Below are 26767 nucleotides of genomic sequence, written 5' to 3' on the forward strand. Positions count from 1 at the left end.
TTTCACCCAGTGACCCAGGTGATGAGGGCTAGGAGCACGGATAATGGGTCCCAGTGTTATGGATCAATAAAGGTGTAAGGTGGACACGCCACGGCCCTTTGCACGGCCCTCCCCAATAAAAAATTTGGGTCACGGGCCTGTCTCATGGATCGAGTTTTGGGCCAGGTCAGACCGCATCGGGTCAAAGTTATTTATTTAAAAAATTGATAAAAAACTTAAGATTTTAATTTTATATGAATTGTGCATATATAATTATTTATATATATAATAATTAAATAAATTAGTATAATAAAATTAAAAAATTATTTATTTTATTAATATATTATTATATAATTATAATTTATATAAATATAATATAATATATATATATATATATAAATATGTATAAAATATATATGGGCCAGGCTGGGCCATGCGGATCCACATGCCACGGACAACAGCTTCTCCGGTCATGCCATGTCATGCCAGCCTATGGACCTAAAACACCAGGCCCAATATGGCCCACACGATCTGGGATTAGTACAGCCCGCAGACTATGGTACCGGGCCACGGGCTGCCGCACGGCCCGATTTACACCTTTAGAACAAATGGCTTCCTTCAAGTATCAACCGTAAATCTGAAATCTGTTTCGTGTCGAGCTTAGACGAAGTGGGTTATGAGTTATGACACAGTGTGTGATGACTCAATACAAATCTAATCAACAATAGTCCTTCCTGACTCAGAAGATCTCAACTCTTTATCGTCTGATGGGTAGTAGTATCCTTCGAGGGAGGGAAGGATAGATAGTCACTCTCAAGTCTCGAGTCTCACCAACTAAACATTAATGAAATGCGTTAGGTTACTTTAATCGGTTAATGATTGGGTTTGGGGAATTGGGGTGGTTGAACAAAGATGACGATGCACATGCTTACCTGTCAAATCCCGGTGGCAGCGGTGATGGATGGTGGGATCTCCGCTCTCCGGATGTTTGTACTTTGTAGCGGAGACTCGGGACCAAAATCCCGTCGTGTTAGTCCCATAACATGAGTACCAAACAAAAATGCTTACCTGTCAAAATCCCGTCGTGTAGTTTGCACTAAATTGACGTCTATTTGGTCGTATTTACGGCTCGTTTATTTGCACTAAATGGACGTTTGGTCTCACCAATACACGGCAGTGATGTGGTGTGGGACATTGTGGGGCAGTCTTCCGAAGGTTGATACCGAATCAGCCCCCGCAACGAGACCCAATGAGCCCCCCACGAAATTGCTTCTTACAATGTCTCACAACACATTTCCTCATTGTTTTGGAAACATTTCCAAATGATGATATCATCATTCTAGGTATTATTATCGGGAGATGTTCTCAATACACGGCAGGGATGTGCTGTGGGACATTGTGGGGGCAGTCTTATGGGGGGCTGATTTGAACTCCGACGTTTGAGCCTTTGAGGTTTGAAAAGATAGACCAGCTCAAAGAGCACCAACCTACCAAATGATATGAGTTAGGATTTCCTACCAACAAAACATGTACCAATCCCTACCAACTTCATCTAACACTGCACGTCACCATAAAACTAGGCCCCATTCCTCCATGAATGAGACGTGCGGTGTCAGATCATATTTTTAGGGGTTGGAACGTGTTTAGGAGATCTAGACTCTAGTTGGTATGCTCTTTGGTCTACCTGCTTGGAGTGGAGAACTAGGGATCAACCGCGCTCGGGGGTTATGGGTTTGGGGGATATTGAATTTGCTTTTAGTGGATCGGCGATGTTTGCTTTAACTCTCATTCTTTTTCATTCTTACCCAAGATGAAATTTTTAAATGGACAAGAATGGGTAAATATGGGCAAAATGAAAAAATATTGTTATAAACCAAATGCTTTTTTCCTAAAAAAAAATGATTTTTTTTTCAAACTAACAAGTGTCTTATGTTGCTAATTTTCATTCTTCAAAAAAACTGTGTCAATGGTCATAAACTATCGACCTAGGTTTCCAAAATCATTGGCATAGATGTTTATCGGCAAATGGCCAATGGTCAATGCCCATCAACATAAGTTTCCATGGAAGTCCGCTAGTAAACATCTATGGTGACAACTCTGTAGACTTAGGCTAGCAACATAAAGTTTCTTTAAATAATGAAAAATGAGCAAGATGGGGCATGGTTATTTTTCATGTTAAATGCCACCTCAATTTGTGTTATAGGTTGATTTTTCATTCTGAAAAGAATGAAGCCTATGTCGAGAATACTTTAATGTTTTTTTTTTTTTGAAAAAAGTTAACCAAGATTCATTAATAAAAAAGAGGCACATGAGAAGATGTACAAAGCAAGGGAAGAACCCCTCAAACTATAATGGAGAAACCTTGTCGCTATATAGCTGCTCTAAGAATACGCCACATTTAGCTAAATCATCTGCTCTATGATTGTGTTCCCTAGGAATCCAAACTAACTTTACATTTAGGCAATCCAAAGGAGTCACTGGCCTCTTCTAAATAGTGACTTAATCTCCAAGGCCCCCCCTCTTTGTCTCTTAACCATTTTATAGTATTTGCTAAATCACCAACAATTGTTATATTTTGAATTCCCAAGCTTTTTATTATTCTGATTCCTGTGAGGGCAGCCATTACTTCAGCCTTTGTGGAATCCGCCACACCTATTGGACCGGTGAAAGTCCAACAAATGTTGCCCCTTCCATCCCTTAATGTTTCTCCAATACCAACCAATCTAGGATTACCTAAAGCACTTCCATCAAAATTTAATATCATCTCACCTTCACTGATGGGTTCAAGAAACCTCAAGGGTGATTGATGGTGGTGAGGGAGAAATAAGAAAGGGTAAGCATCTCTATTGAGGTCATTGACTGAGACACTAAAAAGGTTAGAACTCACCATCCAGAGGTTGCACAAGTAAGAGATGTTTGAAATTAACTCTTCCAAGGACCTTGATTTATTGTCAAAAAGCCTTTTGTTTCTTTCATCCCAAACACCCCACAGCACTATAACATTGATTGCCAGTAAAGTTTACCCCTCTTAATTAGACATGTTCCTTGCCACTAATGTATAAAGTCCTTAACATGCTTTTGGTGTAGCCCAACTATAACCTGCCATTTTCAAAAAATGGAACCAAATCTTTTTGGTGAATTTGCAGTGAAGAAAAATGTGATATGCTGATTGTCCTTCGCATAGGCATAAAAAACAAACATAGGGGAGATAAACAGTCTTCCTATAAACTTTTTTTGCAAGAGATCACAAGTGTTAACTTTCTCGAGGCAAGCTCCCCAGACAAAGAAACATACTCTTGAGGGGATGTGGCTGCACCGGATCTTCTTGAAAGGAAAGGGGGGATGATGATCATCAATAGTCAAAGCCTTAAACATAGACTTAGAAGAGAATTTGCCAGTGGGGTGTAGGGTCCAGATTCGGGTGTCAGACTTGGAGGGGGAGATGTAAGCTTCTTTAAGGGTCTGGATTAAGGTTATTAATTCAGAAATTTCCAAATCCCTTAGGGGTCTTCTGAGTTGAAGGTTAAGGGTGTTATTCATTCTTGCCCATTCCCGCTTTTCCTGCTTATCCTGAACAAGAATTAAAAGAATGAGGCTCAGTGAACCAAATATAACCTTAGTAGCCCATTTTTCTTTTGTGAACTAAGAAAAAAGAATAGATATGTTCTCAATTAGGGGTGTCAACGGTATTCAAAAATCTGATTTTGAATTCGATATTCGACATAATCGAATCAAATTCAGATAATTCGAATATCTAATTGGTCGAATTCGGATATCCTATTCATATCGAATAGTTAATTGGTTTTGAATTCGAATATGACCTGATTTGATTCGATAAATATCCGAATTTGACCAATTATTTATTTCTTATATATAATATATAAAATATTTTATATAATTTATATATATAATAATTAAGTTATATGAAAAATTTATATATTTATATACTTTATATCAATAAAATATTTATTTTATATATTTATTAATTATCTAAAATAATTATTTAATCAAATTTGAATCTAATCGAATCAAATATTCCAATATTTAATCATATTCGAATTTAGATATTAATTTTCAATATCTGTCAGATATCAAATCGAATTTGGATTTCAAATTTTCTAATCGAATTTAAATTTGAATATTACCTAATCTGATTTGAATTTGATCCGATTACACCCCTATTCCTAATAAATACCTTCCAAGGTGACATAATACATTATTGATATTGCACATATTATCTATAGTGGGTTCTAGTATCATAGTGAGATGTCATGGTGGAAGGAAATGAATTTTGTTCCGAGCAAATCCAACTCGTTAAAAACGAAGTTTTATTACCCTTTTTTTGGTCCCATAGGGGTCATTTTTAATTTTGACACATTAAAACACTTTGTCAGCAACTATCAAATAACTCTTGTCCAAATGGTGGCGAGAACCGATAGAGGGGCTCGAAACCACATCTATAACAGAAAATGCCTATATCTTTTATTAAGCCTGAATTTGGACCTGGTCCCAACACATGTCTGAACAATGTCCTGACAAGTGACAAGCTATTGCAGCCATGCATCGGGTACACCTCCCTTATACAACCATAATGGCTTGTTGGGATTAGATTCAGACTCCTAAAACCCTACCTTTCTCTCAAACCACCATCTCTTTTGCTTCTCTTGTTTAGTAGAGCCAATGTTATTAGTAACCATATCTTTTATTATTCTCATTTTACCCTACTTTCTTCGAAATCTAAGGCTCAGTTTGGAAGGAATACAAATACAAATTTGTACTTCTTCCAAACTGAGCCCAGGGAAAACTAGGGATAAATATGCAAAATAATCTATTTTCAGGTATTATAACATATATTCAAATAGTTCAACTACAATTAGAGAACATAAAAGCAAAAAACCAAACTCTAGATATTCGGAATCTAAGCTATATTCGGATCCTTTTTGCTTTCTCAAAGATCAGAATTCAATTTTACCAAATGCCACCTTACTCATGGATATTGTGGTTGGATGTTTAAAAAAAAAACTCTCTGTGCCACAATTTTCTGTGGGAACTTCCTCTTGTTGGTACCATTTCAAGCTTTCAACCAAAAATTGAAAATAAATAGAAAGAAAATAATTAGTTGATCAATAAATTTATTTATTTTTTAGTATTAAAGCGATTTATTTTGATCTCCTAGGTATATATGCATATTTCAATTTTTCCACCATTTCCTAAGCACATCCGAACAATTCACACTTCACAAGAACACAAACAATTAAAATGTGTGTTTATACTTTATCCAAAGTAACTTGACCCTCAGATTTAATATTATTAATAGATTTGCAGGATGTTTTGGTTTCTTATCACATCCATGCATATCCAAAGCTCAAACTATAACCTTGCTTATTCTGGTCTTTTTCAAAGCAACTTTGGTTTGCAAAACCTTTTCTGTCAGGAGAAGACTGGCCAAGATGGTGAATTTCAGCTTCACATGGCATTTGAAATCCCATGCAAGTTACCCATTGATAAGTTATGAACATTTTATGAATGCAGCTCGAGAGAATATTTTGCATTCATAAGGTTCCCATATTTGTAGGCAAAGTATAAACCCATGGTATCCCTCCATTTAGTAATGGAGAACTAGCCATAGAAGTAACCATGGTCCATGGAGTGATGGAGAATCAGATAGTATATACCACCTCCACTAGCAGGCTATGATGCTATAATGATTATGAATAACCTTCTTTTAGATTTTTTTTTTCATGTTGAAAACAGTTATAGCCTGAACAAAAAGTGAAGCAAACTGTTTGCCAGAAGAAAATTGCAACTGTACTAAAGACCTCTACAATACACGAGAGCTTAGTGAATGTCATAAACCCCAATATTCAATGCAATTTATCCTTTTCAATGCATTGAGAGATTATATTGTAGAGACATCAACCATCAGATTATCTACTACCAGAACAAAATTGCAGAACGGATAGGGAAGCAAATCCATGCCACAAATATTAGTAGAACAACACAACTTAGACAAATTGATTCATAATCCTCAAAGAATTACAAGAAATTACTGTAAAGATCATAATTTTGGTGAAGAATGCATACTTAGATTACTGATTTAATAAAAAATTAAAAAAATCAATTGCTTGAGCTCCCAGGAAGAAACTTTTGATTTGATTGGAGCACTGTCGAGCTGGTAGTACCAAAGCGTTTAACTGCTGCAGGGATGACACGAGAAGGTGACAGAACCTGTGCAAAAGATACATTGTATGATTCTGTTCCTAACCGGCTTTGTAACCATCCTCGGCTCCCAGAGAACCCATCAGTCACAATCCAGCAGTTCTTAAAGCTAAGACTTGTTAGTGCCCTTGCAACTATTTTGGCTGTATCAGAGTACCTGATAATTTAACAGGATTACCAAATTTCTCAAGTTTTATTAACAGAAAATGGCAGAGCAGAAATCAATTTAAATTTTGAATTTAATCAAAACTTCAACTCATTAGTTATCTTTAACATATGAGTTGTTAGAAGGATAAGAAATGAACTCACGAGTCCAGGATAATGATGTTGGAACCTTTGTTAACTCTCTTGAGGTACGAAATCTTCAGAGCAGCTATTTCAGCTTCTACTTTCTTTGAGTTTCTGACAAGCCCTCTTAATTTGCTTGGAAGCTCTTCCAAGCTGAAACATTCATAATATCAAACATATCATTATACTTGTCATGCAGGTGGTACCAATAACAGTAAACAAATTCACAATGAAGAGAATATCATGCCCTTAGCCAGCACGGACTTATCTTGCATCATTCATCCTGTCACATAATTTGCACTCAGTGGGCTAACTAGGCATTGCTCAAGATACAGTCTGCCAAATGCCTTGATCATAGCAACTGCCAAGGCTCATAAGCATGTGGCCCCTAAGAAATGAATAATGAAAAAATCTTTGCAACCCTCCAGAGCATAAGAAGTCCCTCAATCCCCTTTTTTGAACTGTTTTGGACATTACATCTAACTACAATGATGAAAATAATTGAAGCTCAAGAAAACAGATCCACTTACGGAATTGAGATCAACTTGTTTTTAGCACTCGAGGGAAGGCGAGGAATACCAGCCTTGCTCTTGTCATTCTCCGACCTAATATCTATCATGAGGTAATTCTGTGTAGATATCATATCAAGAGTCTGAGCAGGAGTAAGCCCACCTAGAGAACACCAAACACCATAGATTAGCCCAGCCATGATAAAATTGGTTTCCTAATATGCAAATCTAATACAAGGACACATAATATATGTACTAAACACTAAAAGTAGAATTACTGCACATCAATGCTACTTTTGTAATCTGATTTCTAATTTAACCAAAAGATGCAAATTTCAGACAAAAGTGGATATACCTTTGTAACCACGAAGGCCAAAAGAAATGGAGGACCAGATGGGAGGAAGGAGGAGGTACGTAAGGAATAATACTCCGGCAGTTCCTACAATTATCACGGGATCTGCTGTTGAGATGGCCTCCATGGTTGATGAAGCAATGGGCTTGGTCTCTTCAATTACCTTTGTGGTTTGTTGGGCTGCATCTGCCACAGTCTGTAATCAAATGAACCCCTTCAGCCAATACGTATGAACTGTCTAATATGTGCATTCAAAAGTGTAGTAGATTTAAGCAACCAAGAAGAGTGTCGAGGGTATCTGCATCCCAATATTTACTCTAACAACATTGCTCACTACCAATTACTGATCAATATTTAGGCTAACATGCATTGGCTTCTGAATAAACCTTCCACAAATAAATTTAATTGAAAATGATTTGTCTGTCATAAAACCCAATCTAAATCACGCTTCAAGTTTCAACTAATCAAATTGGTGATGCCCCATTTTTTACACATGACCACCTCTCTCAGATCCCAGATTGGTAAACCATGTTATAAAAAGCTAAAATGTTTCATCAAAGTTTACACACAATACAGAAACAATGGCTAGAAGTTCAACTGACCAACTCTTTCTTTCCCCTGAATTCAAAGAGTTTAACTCAGTCCCTTGTGATCAACGAGCCAGCATTCCCAAGAGCACCATTTTCCCTTCAAACAAGCACCTCTCCGGTTGACCATACATGGTACTAGTAGACTATAGCCAACACTAACATACTCAGTATAACTGAGAGCAAGTTAAGGAAATGGGTACCTTGGCAGCTCCTAAAACTGGTTCCGTGTCAATGCCGGAACTTTGAATTGCATCTTGGGCTTTCTTAGAAGCCTCAGAAATTGCTGGCGCAGCAATCTTCAGTGCCTGGTCTCCAGCCTTCTGCAAGATTGGTAACGCCACATCGACTCCCGGCTTCAGAATATCAATCACAACTTGAAGAACGCGCTGCGAGAACTCCAGAACTCCAGAACTGACCTCCTGTACCTGGTCAACTGTGTTCTCCACCTACAGACAAGCTCAAAACAGTCAAAAAATGAGATGGGTCTGATAGGAAACCCAGAAAACGGGTAGAGTGATGCTGTAAATTGTAAAAGAACTGAAGATCGAGAACATGAATTACTTGAGTGAGAGTGGAAACGATCTGTTCTTTAGAGAAGCTGAAGGCCTTGGCGTCATTGGGAGCTGTAAAGAGTGCTAGGAGAGAGATGGCCGCTGATGTTGTTGGTAAGGATACCGAAGCGGGTCTAACTTGAGTTCTGGGAGTTGGTTTAGAGAGAGAAGCTCTGGGTGCGAATGGGAGAACGGAAGAAGAGGAAGAAGGAGGAGGCCTTGCCGTGGCTGCTGCTCGGAAGGCCATCTCCATCGCCACCTCTCAAGGAAAAACAGACAGAACAGCCTGATCCGCTGATCGGTATCTGTAAGATCGAGTTCTTGTGTGATGGAAATTGGAAAATGGAAATGGGAGGATCAAAAAATAATAATATAATGATGGAAAATCGACTTCTGTAGAATCTCTGGTCGATTGGTCGTCCAATGAATAAAAGATTTATGGCTTTGGCTTACCCAATCCCATCGCACAGTCTCAAGCCTCTCTCGCCACTAAAATGATTCCAAACGGGGCCTACCGGCCATCGCCCACAATACAATGGAGCGTAGTACGCACCTCCTCCCAAATGAGAACAGAATTTTGTACTGGAAAGCTCTGTGCCTTCTCAATCTCGGACGTATATACAGCCGCAAAATCCAACCCGCCACTGAGAGACTAGAGGTCGGGTCTACCCGACAGAGTCGAACCGATTGAACCAATTGTTCAGTTCTAGTTCTATAGTTTATGTCCCGATTAATAATTGGGTTGGGGTTGATCGTTGTTGTTTCAACTTACAAACCGATTAAGACCTGAATTCATTATATAGTTAATAATATAGAAAGTTTTTTTTTTGTAATTTTTGTTTATTTTATGTTTGAAAGGATAAATTTCCTATACAGAATAGAAGATAATTTTGATTAGAAGCACTTATTTTATCAACATATAAACAATTTTAGGTTAGGGTATAGTATCAAAAAGGGTGCATTACAGATAGGTACCCTGTATAGTGTGATAGATAGGTACTTTGAACTTTCAATTGCAATACTTGAGTATCCTGAACTTTCAAAAATAGACACTTAGGTCCATCCATTAGTATTCCATCAGTTAAACATCACATAATGCCAAAAATACCTTTGTGTATTTCTGAGATCATTCTCAGGTAACCAAATGTCTCCCCATGATGACATTCTAACATGGACAACAAATAATATATTCAAATTTTCTGAAGACGGCATTCTCTGGTGAAGAGTTTACTTCATAGAATGATCTTAAAAATATACGAGAATTTTTTACATTATATAATGTTTAACTGATGGAATATTAATGGATGGACCCAAGTGTCTATTTTTGAGAGCCCAGGATACTCAAGTGTTGCAATTAAAAGTTCATATACCTATCTGCTACTACCCTCAAATAAAGTATAGGGTACCTATCTGTAATTTACCCTATCAAAAATCAAGTTACAAGTTGTAAGATGAAAATATAATCAGATCTAATCAGGTTCGACATGATTATCCTGACTAATAACCCAATTCATTGATAGCTCTATCATTGTACAATCCCCATCAATGGCTGCAAACGTGTCAGATTTAATTCAATAGGGAAATATATACTTTTCTCTATACATACATACATATATATATACTAATTTGATAGATATTTATGGATATTCTAATCGAATCCAACTCGAAAACAAATATCCCAATATGCAAATGAATCGAAATTGGATTCATATTTTACATATCCATTAGATATTGAATCAAATTGAGATATCTTGGATTCTTCTTTGATTTGGACCTACCCCTCTTCACCCCATCAGAGCGGGTTTTATGCATTCTCAAATCTCAATTGTATTCAAGCAGCAGATATCTTGTGATGGGTTTGGGCCCATTGCCTATAATTATATCTGAAGTGTTTAAAAATTGGATATGGCATTAAACAGAGTGGAATGGTAAAACAGGATTCATATATCCGTCCCATATAGTTGGGATAAGGCTTAGATGATGAGATGAGATAAGTTTTTGAGAAATTCTAGTAAACAACAAATTTATCCAACTCTCAGATGAGCACCCAGTTTGTATAAATGCCAAGCAAGAAGTTTTTCTCCATGAAGAAAAGTGTGACAAGAAAAGAAAGAAAACACTAACCCGTGCTCAAAGAAAGAGAAGCTATCTTAATCCCTCTAAGAGTAATGCTATTTAGTTAAAGAGGAAATAAATGTTGAATTTTATACCAAACATTCCCCTCATGTTCTTGAGCCTTCATTTCAAATTCATGTGGCATATAACCCAACTTCAATTCGCAGAGTGCAGTCAGAGGTCTTAATCCTTGTGGAACAAACTTTAGTCGTCTGCATTCAATAACTTCCAACTGTCTAAGATTTCTCATTGCCCCTTCATTGATCCTGCATTCCTCTAATGCATTTAAGAAAGAAAGCTTCAACAGTTGAAGTTGAGGAAACCCTCCAGTAGAGAAAATCATTACCTTTCCCACATAGGATGATCGTTTCAGCTTGAGAATCCTGAGGTTCCTTAACTTCTGCAGTGTTTCCATGGGATCTTGCATTAAGAAGGAGTCTTGCAATGATAGCTCAGTAAGGTTTGGTGGGAATTCATCTGGGTCAAGTAGCTTCTTCATCAATCCTTTCAAATTTAGCTTGCAGAGATGCATGTGATTTGAAAATGGCATCAACGTTGGTATTGGAACTCTGAATCTAGTTCTGCCCTCAGCCCTGGATATTGCCTCCAACTTCAAGCATTCAAGTTGATTCAAATTGACAATCCACAGCGCCAAGGCCTCTTCTTGCAATTCTAAATCACCACATGCTCCAAGTTCTCTAAGATTAGTCAACTTGCCCAAACCATTCTCTATACAGCTGGTTCCACCTATAAAGATTCCCTGCAATCACTGGAGATTCACTAATGAATCACCAGCAATGGGATGCACACTCATTTCACTGAGTTCATTTAGATACAAGTTTCTTAGTTGCTCCATCTTCCAAATTTCACAAGGGATGGGATTGACCAAGGTGGATCTTATATCTAATGTTTGTAAGTTCCAGAGGTTGCAGATGAATGATGGAATCTTTTTCAACCAAGTCCCTCTTAAACCCAAGTAACTCAAATGAACTAAATTTCCGAAAGCATTATCAAGCTTAGGCATATACACACCCTCCAAGTCAAACACTCTCAACAATTTAAATTTGACAATTTCACTGAATATGGGCTTACCAAGGTCAAAGCAAAACAAAGAACGGTAGTGATGAGTATCTTTATTTAGAGGGGGAACTCCAAGATGCACAGCAAGTCGACGAGCTCTAATTATGGATCCAACTTTGGTGCCTCCATGAATGACATCTTGGATTTTGACATAGCAAGATCACGAAGAAGATTGTGCACACAAGAAGTTTTGACCCTTCCATTGTACTTCCTTTTTGCCAATTGAATCATGTTCCTTCCTATAAGCTCTTCCAAATAGTCCTCTGCAACATCCTCCAGTGGTTCATCACCTCTTTGTTGCACAAACCCCTCTGCAATCCACAACAAAGTCAACCTCCTTGCAGAGATCTCATAACCTTCAGGAAAGATGCCTACATATAGGAAGCATGGCTTCAAATAAAAAGGCAACTCATTGTAACTTAATGCTAAGATTTCTGAGCATTGTTCTGCACTATTAGTTAGCTGCCAATGTACACTCTGCAACACTTTCATCCACTCACCAAAGGTCTCATCTTTGGTGGATAAGAGACCACCTAATACAGATATGGCTAATGGTAAACCCCCGTGTTTTCTCACAATTTGTTTTCCAATTTCCTCTAACCACAGAAGAAAACTTGTCAAAGTATTCCTTTGCACAAATACCTTCTTTGATAACAGCACCCAACCTTCCTCATCATTTAGAAAGTGCAACTCATGAGGAGGGCTTCTAGGATCAGCAAGTAAAGCCACACCTTTGAAGCGAGTAGTAAACATCACTCTGCTTCCATTTGTTCTATCTGGAAAGATTGCTTGTAAATCATTCCAGACTTCTATTTTCCATATATCATCAATGACTACCAAATACCTTTTATCCTCCAGGAATGTTGACAGCATCTCCTCCAGCTCCTTCTTAATCATTTTCTCCATTTCCACTTTTCCAAGCCCCAAGACTCGCTTTCCCATGTCCTGCAAAATCTCCTCCACTCTATGTTCTTGAGAGATGTAAACCCAAGCCAAACAGTCAAAATGTTTCTTAATATCACTACTGTTGTAAACTTTCTTAGCAAGAGTAGTCTTACCTAAACCTCCCATTCCGATGATGGAAATCACAGACCGTCGTGACTCTCCTCCCAATAACCGTGCTTGCAATATCTTTACATCTTCCTCCAAACCAACAATATCCTCTTCATTGACATAAGGAGACGATTTTCGCTTCTCATGCAGTTTTCTACTTGCGAAGTATATTCGTTCTATTCCAATATTTTCAATTCCATAGGTTGATCTACTTTCAGCAATTGCTTGGATCCTCATCTTGATTCCCTCTATCTTTTTATTGACTCTATGGCGAGCAATCAATTCATTCAAAACAAAACAATATCTCTCAACAAAGTTAATCAAACCTTTCTTCCTTTGATGTTTTCCTTTGAATATGAAGCCATCAATAATGTCATCTGCATCATAAGCAACATCTCTTACATCAGCCACCCAGTTCTTCACTCTTTCATCTGCCTCCCGTTTTGCATTTGCATCTTTTAAGAAACATTGCATTCTCTTCAGTTCCCTCTCAATCCACTCCACTTGGCAATGGATTCTTGACAAGGAAACTGTCTCTTCAATGAGTTCATTAGCGAGCTTTTCAACAACAAAGCAAACAATGTACTCAGCCATCTATCTGCTCCTCTCACTCTCCCAAGGAAACAAGTTCAGTGCCTTGCAGTTACAGCTCAAATGAATTTGGAAAACTACCATTCCGTTTCTTCCTTCGATTTCTTAATCCCAAGTCAAAAACCATACACAATAGTTTTTACAGGGTACCTAACACCATTTGTGTCGTCTGTCTCATCTTTCTTCTCTGCCAAATGGAATAATAAAATGCATTATTTCTTCGTCTTCATCCAGAGAAAATGTATCATGGGGGAGATTTTCAAACCCATCCACATCATTTTCAATTAAAAATTATTATAACGTTGCATACCAACCCATTGATCAAGATATCCACTCAGAAGGAAACCTCCTCAGTCATTTGTGACATCGTCATGGACCGGCTTCTACTATCTGTTCTATTGGCGAATTGTTGACTTTTGTACTTAAGATAATGTCAACATGTTCTTTCAAGTGGATTTCTGGGATCTTCTACGTGATTTCTTTATATTTTAACTAACAAATGCAGAGAGTGATCCAACACAAGCATTTTTCCTTGGCCAAACATTTCCAACCAACTCACCTGGTGGGTCAAAGAAGCGATCATTCTTGTCTGAAGCTATACATTTGTTGACAGCATAGTTCCACTCCCAAGTCCTTCAAAAGATGGGGCCTAACTAATAACCTTTTTGAGAACCCTACAGTTTTTTATCACCCATTGACCTGTAAACAGAAAAAAAAAAAAAAGTCTACAATTTCTGTTGTCTGAAATTTCAAGCCAACAAGCATGCGGAATGGCTGATGGCTTTGATCTGGTGCGGAAGAAAGCAAATTAGAGTATGCCCATGCACATGTGGGCTAGTGACCCGATCTCTCAGTAACACGGGATATACTACAGAAACACAGTATGCTTCTTCTACTCCATAGTTTCTAGTGATCTTACCAATCATATAATCACTGTTTTATCATAATCTATGTTATGCAATTTATACTACATAGTTGCAGTCTACGGCGTGTAGCAAATGTATGCTTCTACTCCACAGTTGCATAGTTTACACAGAAGCATGCATCTTCACAGCCTTTTCAGTGTGAAATGGATGAACTGAAAAGCCCATTACTTTGTCCTTCAGGCTACATTTGGTTTGATAGAAAATAAGAAAGAAAGTTTAAGGAAAATTTTTTAAGTGCACACATGACAATATTCTTTAAGAACTTTCCCTCGACTTTCAGTTTCTCTTATTTTCTACCAAACCAAATATAGCCTACTGAATAAGTTTTTAAGGAGCTTGTAGGTTCTTTAATGGCTGAAGCTGAAGTTGGGTGGATAAGTAACCTTGAACGTTTATTTAATTATTGGATCATTTACTAGAACACTGCCTATAGTTTCACAGATTTACTAAAACTTATCCTATAGTTTGCAACTTATTTACTTAATCAACCTTTCACTAAGAACTATTTGATTTGCCATCTGAAAATAGTAACATAATCACCTAAACTAAGTGGAAAATGTCAAGAGCATGGACCCATGGTTGTATAGAGAAAAATAGTGGTTGTCCATGTTTTAATAGGGGTAAAAATGATATTTTTGTTTTTAATTTCTTTTGATTAAATTTATTTCAATGGATATTGTGGTTAAAACTGCCATTTTCCACTTTCATCCAATGGAAGGTCAATTAGGTAAATTGGTTGTAAACTGTAGGGGATATTTTTGTAAAACACAAATTATAAGGAAGGTTTTAGTAAATTCATAAACTGTAGGGGTATTTTAGTTGATGACCCTTAATTATTTTATCCACGAAAAGACAAAGCAACTTCACAGATGTTAGTTTTATATGCTAAATTGTGCAACTTATGGACCATTGTATTGATATCTTGACAAGTTTATTTGAGTTTGATGCAGTCTGTTGTCTTGCTCTAACAAAAATTCTAGATGCCTTGAATATGCTTTCATGCGCATTGACTTTTGTGTAATTGTCCAATATCTGACAAACTATGAGAAAACGGGTTCACATCTATGAGCAGCCACTGATAAAAAAATGCCAAGGGTTATTAGGTTCATATGTCTAAGTCTAACCCCTTCCAAGACCCCAAATAGCCAGAAGCGAGACCAACACATTGGATAATGGCTCTAATGCATGGTCTTTCTGTCTGTCACACCATTTTTATGTGAAACATAATCTTTACTGCACTTTTTCCCAAAATATATACAAAATGCATGCATCAAAAGTTAGCCAAGTAGTTGAATACATAATGAAATAACATTGCAGCATCTCTGTGGCCTCAAAACAACCGTTAAAAGAAAAACCTATGGTTGAAGAATGGGAATAAAAGTCATTGAATTTAATTGAATTATACATTAAATGTAATACATACAACCAGGATGAAGCAAACGGTGTCTTTAAGCAAGATTAAAACGAAATCTTGATGAAGACCAAAATGTGGAGAACCAAAATATAGAGAATAAAGGCAGATCTGAGTAGCATTAGCCTCTGCTGGCTTTCTGTTCGACCACCCATGTAAGAAGGCCCGGAATGAACATCGACAATGTAATCTGAAGAAGATCCCCTCTCTGAGTTGCTTCTTCCAAAACGGTTTCTTGCATTACTTGCCTCTATATTCCCATTTTCAACCCTCTTCCACAACTCATTCAATCTCTCCAATTCTTGCTCTTTGAGATGGATTTCACTAACCAGGCCTTGTGCTTGTGTCTAAAGATGGAAAAAGTAGCAAAGAAGAATCTCATTTAAAAAGAAAAGTTGCCTTCAATAGTTACAGTTTCATAATTGACAAAACCTACTTGCTTTGCTTCTAGTTGCTCAATCAGACTGTGAAGCTGTTTATCCAAAATCTTTTCCCTCTGTGCTGCACAACCAAAAATAATGTAAGCTGCAAGAAAGTAAAGCCCTGAAACTCCTAATTATAATAAATAACATTTTTTTCTGATCAACACAATAAGTACCAACTTTCATTGCAAATGATTCATCAGTTCATGGATTATCATGAAAATACAAGGAAGCATCCATAAATTTCAGAGGAAGAGTTCTTCTGGTGTAAAAGAATGATAAGTTACAGCATCAGACTTCAAGAAAAATCACAATCTACAAAATCTCTAAAAGAAAAGGCAAGGTGTCATCTTCATCGGATTTATAGATCAAATGACACCAATGTGAAAAGATAAGGCACAAATTAGACCAAAAGGCCAACAAAATATGTCTCTCCATGTTGTGAAGAGACACAACAGGATCAAAAGAGAGGAAGAGAATAGTCATCGAAAAGTTTAATCCACAGAAACCACGGTAAGTTGTAATAGCTGTCCAAAAGACAAATTTAGGCTTAGTTTTGCACCTCACAAGCTGGACCAATTAGGTATACAAGACTAAGCCAAGTTGAGTGGAAAACACTAGGTTCTTTGAAATGTGATATACTTTAGATATAATACACCATCAGTGCCTTGTCCAACTAGTTTGGATACAGAAATCCTATTCTGCCTTCCAATTTCAGTCCTATGTGACTGGGATATAATCTTTGTATTGTTGGGGGGGGGGGGGGGGGGGTATGTGTGGAATTGCGAATTCTATGCCTCAAGTAGCCCAATACACCATTTTTGCATCCTCAAGAAATTAAATGAAGGATTCTAAAGCCATACTAAGCCCCTTTCCACTTTAATGGAATTTCATTTATTTACTATCAGAAAACACAAAAAAAAAAAGAAAGCTCAAGTCTGGGCAATGCTTAAGTGGTATCAAAATCTAAGAAGGATCCCTGTGAAGCAGGCAAGTTGTTGTGGATCTGGGATTATATGGCAAGGCTTGTCTCATTTGGGAGTGAATTATGGCAATTTGCTAAGCCATGTTTTATCATGATCAGAACTCAGGAGTGATTGGTTAGACTTCAAGGAGGTGGTTGAGAGAGTTCAAGTCCGATGGTCTAGGAACACAGGGTCATCGAGGTTTTTGTCTTTATTTTCCAAAGTAAAGCAATAATAGCACATTCCAAAAAGCACTAGAGGCAGATGCCATGGCAGGAGGGGGAAGAAATGGCATCCTGTGAGGTGGGCCTGTACCAGAGGTGGAGCTGTCTTGCTGGATCTTGATTTTGTCTTTTGGTCAACCTGTGAGTAGGGAGATCTTTTAGTGGGGTTGCTTCTTTGTAGTTTGCACCTGTGGGTTTTGATGTAGTTCTATCCTGCTATTGGGGCCTGAATTGCTCGGAAAACCATCCATCAAAATTAAGATTTATGAATCTAAATGGAGAAGCAATCCTGGTCTGTGCTTGTCAAAAAAAAGCAATCCTGGTCTGTAAAGACAAAACATTTGCCCATCCTCTCACAACACCATCAATGCTGAAATCTCTAAGCTCCTCTCTCATACAACTTAATGGTCTACCCCGATTATAATAAGCTCAACTGGGTTTATAGGAGAGAGGAATTTAGAGACTCTGGCATTCCTCCCCTCCCAAATTGACCAGATTGCTTCTCTCAGAAACTTTCACATGATTTAACCCCTTCTCCTCCCAGGGAAAAACCATGAGGCTCAAAGAGGGTCAGAACCTCTGAGGGGATCCATTTCCAAATAAAGCCAAAAAAACTGTTTACATATCCCCTTGGCATATAAACAGGAGTTTAATAGGTGAAGAATGGTCTCACCAAGGATGTTGCAAAAGGGATACATGTACAAATGACTACAGATTTTGTATTATCTTCACTTTACCCCACCTCACAAATTTTTAATTGCTTTCTGATTTTACTTTCCAAGACCCCCACCTATGACACAGTGCCACCTCCTTGTATTGTGTCAGATTCCCCCAACCGTACAAACAGATAAAAATTTGTGAGGTGGGGGAATCTGAAAACATCAATTGTGTTTCACAAAATGATCTCCATTGCAAATTTTCCTTTTTGGAAGACACATTGCTAAAGCAAGATGATCTCAATGATTGAAAAGCCTGATGTATCTTTCTCCTTCCAGAATGAGTATTTATAAGATAGGTTTCGATATAAATTACATTTTCCCTTGTTGTTTCCCTGATGATTATTAAAGCATGGTTAACTGATTTTCCTTTCCTCAACTAATTTTATGCAAATGGAGAGAGTGTTGCTCAGCTGGGTGAGGGTTGCATTTCTAAGACTTCGATTGGGCAGGAATAGGATTAATGCTCAGGTTGGATTAGGGAGCTCTTGTTGCCTAGGATTGGCCTGGGGTTGACTTTAAACCAGCCCAAGTACCAATCCCCATTCCTTTGTATCAACCATAAAAAAGTCAAAGGTGCTAAACCGTCCAATCCTGATTCTAAAATCCTAATTGAGTTTTCAAAATACTACCACTTTCAATGGGGTACTTCATGAAGAAACCCTACCTTTCTAAAAATTGGAAGAGTTTCTTCACCAAATGCCCTATATCAGTCTCAATCTCCAAACAAGATTGAAAGCATGCAAAGAAAAATTATCACACCTGAAAATATAACTTTAATGATGCACGGAAACGGTGGAAAATTGAGGGGAAGGGATGAAAAGAAATTTCAAAATTCCAAATACCAAATTACAAATAGAATTGTTACTTACCAATATAAAAGTTGAATGGTTAATCAATGGGCCACCTATTAATTTTCTAGAAAGACAACATTTAAAAAGAAACGAATTTTTTTTTGATAAATAAAAAGAAACTAGAATTGTTCAATGAAGAAAATTACCTGGAGAAGGCTGCCTCAACGAATTATGCTGAACCATTGCCCATTTTTTCTCCAAGTCTTGAACTCCCTCTTCAATGGAACTCTAAGGGGAAAAAAAAAGCTTAACTCCTAAGAACATGTAAAAGGAAAAAAGAAAAAAAGGGAGATAGTGTTACTGCAGTGAAGCTGAGAAAGGAAATAGCAACCATCTCTTTTCTCTTATTTTCTAGCTTGTCCAATATAATATCCTTTGAAGCCTCTGTATCATCTTTAGCTTCCAATGTGGTACTTGGATCAACTGGTGATTTAGCAGAACGGTCTGTCTCCAATGTAGCTTGCATTTTTTCCAACTCAGACCTCAAATACTTCTCTGTCATTTCCATTTCCTGTAACCAAATAGAAAAATAATCAATATCAAAAGCAAACTAGAATATACTAAGTACCAAAAATAATTTTTGAGTGGACCCCTTTAATTGTTTAAAACCTTGACCAGTGACCATCCTGGTGTGTGGGTGGATCAATTCAACCCTGATGGACACACAACCTGTCCAGAGACAACCTGGTAAAATGGTGATATAGGATTACCTCAGAAACAAAACGTCAAGTAAAATATGTAACCATCAGTGAGTTAATGCTAGTTAAACAGTCCAACCAGCTGAGAAGGCCAGTTCAACTAAGCAATATCATGGTTCAGCTAAGTTAAGGCATAACCAGATCTTGAATCAGTCCACAACTTAAGGGCAGTCACTCAAACTGCTCCTAAGCTAAAAATGATAATAACTATAACTCTTATTATCCTGAACTCTGATTAAGCAAATGTGTGTTCCAGTTTTTTTTTTTTTTTTTTTTATTGAAAACGGTGGCTTTCATTAAAAATAGTAATTAATCATCATACACTGTCAAGTTCTTGAAGCTACAATACAGCCCAAAAAAAGTTCTCCCTGAAGACCCCCTGCTTTGCCAAACTATCAGCCACAGAGTTGGCTGACCTCCCTACCCATTTGAAAATTACTCCTGTCTCGCTTGCTAAGTAAAGTATTTCCCTTATTTGGTGTCTAAAAGTCCATACACCCAGATTTTTTGTCTGCAGCCATCATATTAACAGTTTAGAATTTCCCTCCGCCTCAAAGTTCTAAAACCACCATTGTTTGGCCAATCTCAAGCCTTGTAGTAGAGCCATAATTTCAGCTCTCAGAGAGTCTCCCACACCTAGGGACCAGAATATAGTGCCATCAATCCACCCTCCCCATCCCTGAAGACTTCCCCAGCTCCAGAGGGTCCTGGATTACCTAAGGAGCTTCCGTCAAAGTTTAATTTTACCCTTTGTTGTGCTTCAGGAATCCAATAAGGCTGAAACACAGACCGTCTAGTTGAAGAATTTGCCACTGCTGACCACCCCCTTAGTATATCATCCACTGAAAAGTCTTTGAACAAGTCAGTAACTTTCAGCCAGTGCAAAACTTTAATGGCTATGCAGTCAATGACTTGTTCTTTTGAACTTTCTACCCCTTGGAAGATTATGTTGTTCCTTTCCTCCCATACAGACCAAAAGATGGCTGCTCTTGTTGCCCTCCACATCACTTTACTCCTTTTCTTTGGTAATGTGAAGAAACTTGGGTCAAAAAGGCTTACTACATCTGGGGGAGGGGTCCACCTACAGCCAAATAGGAAAGAAAAACAATTCCAACAAAAGAAGCAAATGGACAAGATAGTAAAAGATGTGCAATTGTCTCACCATTTCCCAAACAAAGGCAAAAAAAATGTAGGGAGAGGCAGTGATTCGGCCTCCTTTATTGTAATTTATCCATAGTATTGATTTTTTGGAGCACCACCTCCCAGCAAAAGTCTTATTTTTGGAGGTATAGGATTACACCAAACTTCTTTGTAGGGAAGGACACTACCGGGCATGAGGATTGAAGGAGGGTAGAGAAAAGGGAAACACAGGTAAAAGAGCCAGAAGGGGATACCGACCAAATCCTAGTTCCCAGTGTCCCGACAAGAAAGGTCCAAAAAAGCACTACTAAGAAGGGCAATGAGATCATCTACTAGGCCCATTTCAGATACCCTTGACCCTATCTTTAATCCTATATCCCAAGAGTTCTCATTAGCATGCACAGAAGAAATCACTCTCCCTCTGTTAAGGGACAGGGAGTAGATAGGTGAAATCTGTCTTCAAGAAGTGTATCCCCAAGACAGACATCTTCCCAAAAACGCACTTTATTGCCAACACAAGTATCATACCTAATATACAAGAGGAAGGAAAGTAGCAAGCTGTGGATTGTTTTCCAAGGAGATGCCCGTGATGCCCTAGGATTAAGACTAGCATCTCATCTGTTGTCTGCCATGCCATGGATGCTTACAATTACATTATGCCACAAATTTTTTTGTTCCAAAGGAAACCTCCATAACCATTTACCCACCAGTGCCAAGTTCCCGAGTTTAATATTTCCTATCCCTAAGCCTCCGCTATCCCTACTCTTTGACACCACCTCCCACTTTACCAGTATGGAATAATGACAGGAGGAGATACAACCCTTTATCTATTTACACCATCTTACTCCAAAACCTCCTAGTCTTAAATCTTCTAGAAGAAAATCTAAGTTCACCAAGTCATAGCCTTTCTCCAAGTCCAACTTACAAACTAGGCCTTTTTACTTTCTCCTTTTTTTTAAACTCCACACACTCATTAGCAATGAGGATTTGGTCTATTATTTGTCTTCCAAACACAAAAGCCCCTTGATTTAGAGAGATTAAAGAGGAAAGGAATTTTTTTATCCTCTTAGCTAACACCTTGGAAACAATTTTATACATGCTACCAGCTACCCACAAGGCTTATGGGACTAAAATCTTTTAGATGAGAAGCATCTGCTTTCTTGGGGATCAAGGCAAAGTAGTGTTTTCCCTCAAGTTGAATTTGTCCCTTTAAAAGAATTTATCAAATATTTCCATTAGATCAACACCCACAGTTTCCCAACAATCTTGAAAAAAAGTCATCATAAAACCATCTAGGCCCAGGGCTTTGGACCTTTCCATAGAAAATACTGCTTCCTTAATTTCTTGGACTTCAAAAGCCTTCTCTATGGTTTCCATCAAAGCCCTAGAGCCTCTTCTCCAAACGAGGTTTTCTAAAGATTCTCTAATTCCCCCTTGACCAGCAAAGATGGCTTTGAAGTGATCCACAAAGGCCTGTGCAATATCCTCTTCCCTAGTTAGAGTTTGCCCATTCCACTCTAGCTTAGAGATGGTATTTCTTCTTTTCCTCCCATTTGCTACTAAGTGGAAAAGGCTTGTATTGCCATCACCTTCCCTTAACCAATGACGTCTAGATTTCTGTCTCCAGCTTATCTAATCTTTTCTCAAAATCTCTTCCAACTCCTGCTTTAACCCCATTGTTCCCACCACCCTTCCTCCCAGTCTACAGAAAAGAGGAATCTATCCAACTTACAACAAATTGGTGTCTCTTGAAAATTAGACCAACTGAACTTTGCTTGTAGAAGGGGCAACTCTCTCAATTCATTAGAATCCACAAATAGGTTGAATCTTCTCATATTGGAAGTAATCCTATGGCTAGGGTTATTTGTTTCTTGTAGGAACCTAATCACATTGAAATCACCCCCCAAGCACCATGGGCCCTCCCACAAACCCCTAATTGTTGCTAATTCCTCCCATAAGCCTTCCCTCTCCAGTTGATTTCAGAATTGGTTATTGGTTAGTGGGGTGCAAGTTGGTCGCCATGCCCATTCAAATTTTAACAAACCCTCAACTAGAGCCCAACAAAGTTGCAGCCCCACTAGTTAGATGGTCCATCTCAGTTGCAGAGGAAGGTCAGTTAGATTATAACTCTATGTCTACTAAACAGCAAGGTGAAGCTTCAATCAAATTTGGTAAAGGTTCAAGAGATAAGGAGAGTATGATTGGTTTAAATGTAATGTAACAAGGAGAATGACTCAAAAAGGGTTGGTTCAGGTCAAATAAAATGAACAAATCAGAGTAATGGAGGTGATGTTACCAATTGCAAAAGCTTAAAAAGTAATTTGGGGAGACTCCGCATTGAAGGAAAATTGCAGTAACGTTGGCAAGCAATTGAAGGGATCTAGAAGTAGTTGGTACATATCTCAGAGTTTTTTCAAGGCTAAAGGGTATGTTCTTTGGAGCAGATCCATGCAAGAAATAATCATCACATGTGAATGAAATAATCATTGCATGTGGTGTGTAGAAGTGCTTGGTAGGTATTGGTTAAGAGAGGAAATTCTGGGATTAATAAGGGCATGGTAAAAGAAATAATCATGAAATAACCATTTCATGTGAAGGTAATTTGAGTTTGAATATGAATGGAAACATTACTGATTCTTCCGAGGAGTGTCTTGAGGCTGATTTGGAGGGTGAAGTTATTCAGAACATTACCACCAAATAGCAATCAATTGGTTAATCTAGAAGTTTGCTCAGATACAAAGGGAGAGACGGCTTGTTCAAGAAGATGAGGACGTGCTTGTCCATTGGACAAAGTGGTTCAGATAAATCATAAATAACGAAATTGAGATTAAGAAGGTGGTAGATAGAGAGATCCCCAAGTAGGAAAGAGTTTGGGTGTTTTTTCTTGGGGGTGCTAGAGAGATTAAGAAGTGCAGGTAGTTGTTAAAACTCTAGAGAGGTGGTGGTTGGTGCAACACTGCTATTTTATAGGGATTATCAATGTTTTCTCAGTGATTTCTCAACACTATTCTTGTACTCTGCCTTTTTTTATAAATACTATCTTTACTATCAAAAAAATAGATCCAAATATGATATGTCTATAAGATTTCTACATATATAAAATAGGCTTCCTGAATGCATGAGGGGGAGGGGGTAATACCAGGTATTAATGGATTAAATGTGATTTTCTGATAATGTTCACAGAAAATTGTTGTAATTTGTGTTTACAGCATACTTTTAAGCCTCTCATCCCTAGCAGTTAGGAATATAAGGCATGCCTTGCTACCCATTTCTAGCAAGAGAATTACAGAACAGGCATTCCTGAATCTAAATAAAACATTAAGACCCATAAGGGAAAATGAGAACAACATAAATTTAGAATTCAATAGCACAAGTCATCAAGTCATAATAATAATATCTCCAATGGTAGCATATAAAAAAAGAAAAGCTCCAAAACTTATATGTCCCTAACCTTTAGCTTACTCTTAAGATGATCTGCTTCCTGCAACTTCTCCTGTATTTTCTTTTCACAATTTGATATAGCCTTTTCATATGCAGCATTTTCTTCCTGCAGCGTAGCCTCTCTTAATTGTGCCTAGCCATAATGAAAAATACCAAAAGATCAATAATCAGGTTAATCAGGTTAAGTGATTACCAAAATGAACCTTAGCAACTGCACCTTTATATAAAACCTTATTTGTTTATACAAAAGGTGAACCACATCTAATAATTGGATATAATGGTGTACTATATTACGTAGAAGGTAGAACCAACGGCCTAACATTCACTAGATGTTATAACTAATTTTAATGATCCGCCATGTATCAGAAGCTTTTCCTTTTCTCGTTAACAATCCAGAATTCCAGATTGTCATTTTGAGCTACCAAGTCCTCCCATCAGTGTAAATTCTCTTCTTTTTTGGTAGAAGTGTAAATACTCTTCTTCAATACTTAAATTTTGAATTTGATTTGAGAAGATCTAAGCCTCCCAGGTCTCCAATCAGAAGCTCTTCCTTTCTTATTGTTTTTTCTTTTATTGAAACAGGTAAAGTATTGTATTGTATTAAAATCTGAGTGAAAGCCAATAACACCAGCAGTCAGCCTATGTACAATAAGAGCCTGTCCTTTCTAACCACTGAAGGCGAATCTTCCAATACAATAAAAAGGCTAAGGGAGAAAGAAGGAGGGCCTTGGAGGCTAGCACACTTGTTGTCTGAAGCTAGAGATGTCTTGGACTCAATGAATGTGAAGCTGATTTGGATTCCCAGGGAGCTAAACACCGTAGCTGACAGCCTAGCTAAATCTGGGGTTCATACAGAAAATTTGTTTAGTGACAGTACTTTGCCTGTGTAGTTCTGCCTCAGCCTTTTCTGGCTATTGTATATCTTCTCATGTACCTTTTTGAGTGAATAAATTTTCAATTAATTTTGCTAAAAAAAGGTTTTCCATTAATTTGTAGTTGTAGAAGTACATTTTGTGGATATCTACTTATGTAGATGATACTAATTTTGAATTACTTGTTTTTAGATTACGAAACAACCACAAAAAATGTGAGAAATGAACTTCATTCTATCAGAACCTTCTCTTCATCAATAGAAAGCAACATATCCAAAACAAATAAAACCGATAATGACAGGATATGTGCATCAGGTTGGTGGAAAAAAAAAACCTGATGCAGTACAAAAATAAGAACTGCTAAGCAAAAGAGGCAGCAAATTCTGAACCTGATTTGAACTCATGCACTTTTCTCAGGTTACTTAGGTAGGTAATAAAACAGCATTAATATTGGGAAAGAACACAAAATCATGTTGGTTAGCCTTCACTAAATTATTCGTTTTCCCCTAATTTTTCGAATCAATGCACCATGAAGCCCCAAACGACCCATAAAACAACCTAATTATAGACGCAGAAAAGCTCGACGACCCATGATATCTGATTCAAAGTCAGGAACTGCCCAAAATATTAAATAAAACCAAGTGAAAAAAAAAATCCACGAAAGTGCTAATAAACATGGCAACCCTGCAACATAATTCAGTGGAGACGAAGTTCTGCAGAACCCTTAGTTCTTTATTAATCGATGGAAGAAACCCAACCGAAACTGCGAATGGCCCGCATAAGAAAACACCTTCATTACAATCGTACGGAAGAACAAAAAATATAAGAAGCATCCGTCTACAATTTTAGCGAGAGAGAGTATCCAAAGATCCATGCGAGAAAACAACTGAAATGTTGAATAACCTGCTCCCGTGTGGAGGAGTGAGCATTCAATTGGAGGGCAAGAGCCGCATTAGAAGCAAGGGTATGAGCATGGAGGTGTGGAAGGCGTTGGGAGATGTGAGGAGGAGGGATTCTCAATCGCAGATCCTGGATCGTACGTCTGAGAGAACCAGCTTTCTGGTCTAACTCCTCTATATATTTCTGCTGCTCGGGAGTGAACACGACTTCTGGGAATCGATTCTTCTCGTCTTCATCGTTGCTTTGCCCACCTCCCCCTACGACATCTGCAGCCCAAGCAAGCAACCCTGCCATCTCTCTCTCTCTCTGAAACTCTTTGGAGTTGGGCACTTCTCATTTTTCATAAGCCGGGCAGACCCTTAATTATTGGTCGAGCAGGGGCTTCTTTTGTCTTTTCACGTGGGTGTCCCGAGTTTATCAAAAACCGCGACGTTCTGTCTGTGTACTGTACCCATATCGGAATTGAGAGGAGGTTACAAAAAGGGCGGGAAACGTTTCTTCCTTTTTCTTCCAATTGCTGCTTCCTGCAACAAATCCAGACAAAGCTCAGGAACCCATTTCTCCCCTTTGCCCTTCCTTTTTCTATTACTCCGGCGCCTTAGCAACCAAGGCGAACGAGAATGGTGAACTTTGGATACCACCATGTGATGTGAAGAGGGTTATCCAAGAAACTCCATTTCGCTGGGGAGCAACTGCAATGGGCTAGGTTGAATCCTCAACAACTGGGCGCTACTCGGCTTCCTGTTCAAACCTTTTACTAGGACTAAAATCAAAATGCCGAACCTTGTAGATCAGTGTGCTCTGCAACTAGACTGTGGAGCTTTCTCCATTGTTGACTGTACTCCTTTCTTTGTAGCCCTTGCCTGCGTAC

General features: G+C 38.0%; 2 protein-coding genes and 1 pseudogene across 2 annotated transcripts; all 3 read right to left on the reverse strand.

Moving 5' to 3' along the window:
* Positions 1-5966: 5966 nt before the first annotated feature.
* Positions 5967-9082, reverse strand: CAS (calcium sensing receptor). Its single transcript, XM_088975987.1, has 6 exons — positions 8499-9082; positions 8138-8383; positions 7351-7543; positions 7017-7158; positions 6508-6639; positions 5967-6355 (listed from the first exon to the last, which is right to left on the reverse strand). The coding sequence occupies exons 1-6, from the start codon at positions 8739-8741 to the stop codon at positions 6097-6099; spliced, it is 1215 nt and encodes a 404-aa protein (XP_088832113.1). The 5' UTR covers positions 8742-9082; the 3' UTR covers positions 5967-6096.
* A 1459-nt stretch (positions 9083-10541) lies between these two features.
* On the reverse strand, positions 10542-13428 carry LOC148863475 (putative disease resistance protein At1g50180; annotated as a pseudogene).
* A 2186-nt stretch (positions 13429-15614) lies between these two features.
* Positions 15615-26279, reverse strand: LOC148863476 (golgin family A protein). Its single transcript, XM_088975988.1, has 6 exons — positions 25900-26279; positions 24135-24257; positions 19177-19356; positions 18992-19073; positions 16101-16165; positions 15615-16011 (listed from the first exon to the last, which is right to left on the reverse strand). Exons 1-6 carry the CDS (start codon positions 26188-26190, stop codon positions 15712-15714), a joined length of 1041 nt encoding a protein of 346 aa, XP_088832114.1. The 5' UTR covers positions 26191-26279; the 3' UTR covers positions 15615-15711.
* Positions 26280-26767: the final 488 nt, after the last annotated feature.

This window comes from Nelumbo lutea, chromosome 3 (genome assembly GCF_056320005.1).
Source record: "Nelumbo lutea isolate HS-2025 chromosome 3, American lotus-T2T, whole genome shotgun sequence".
NCBI classification, from domain to species: domain Eukaryota; kingdom Viridiplantae; phylum Streptophyta; class Magnoliopsida; order Proteales; family Nelumbonaceae; genus Nelumbo; species Nelumbo lutea.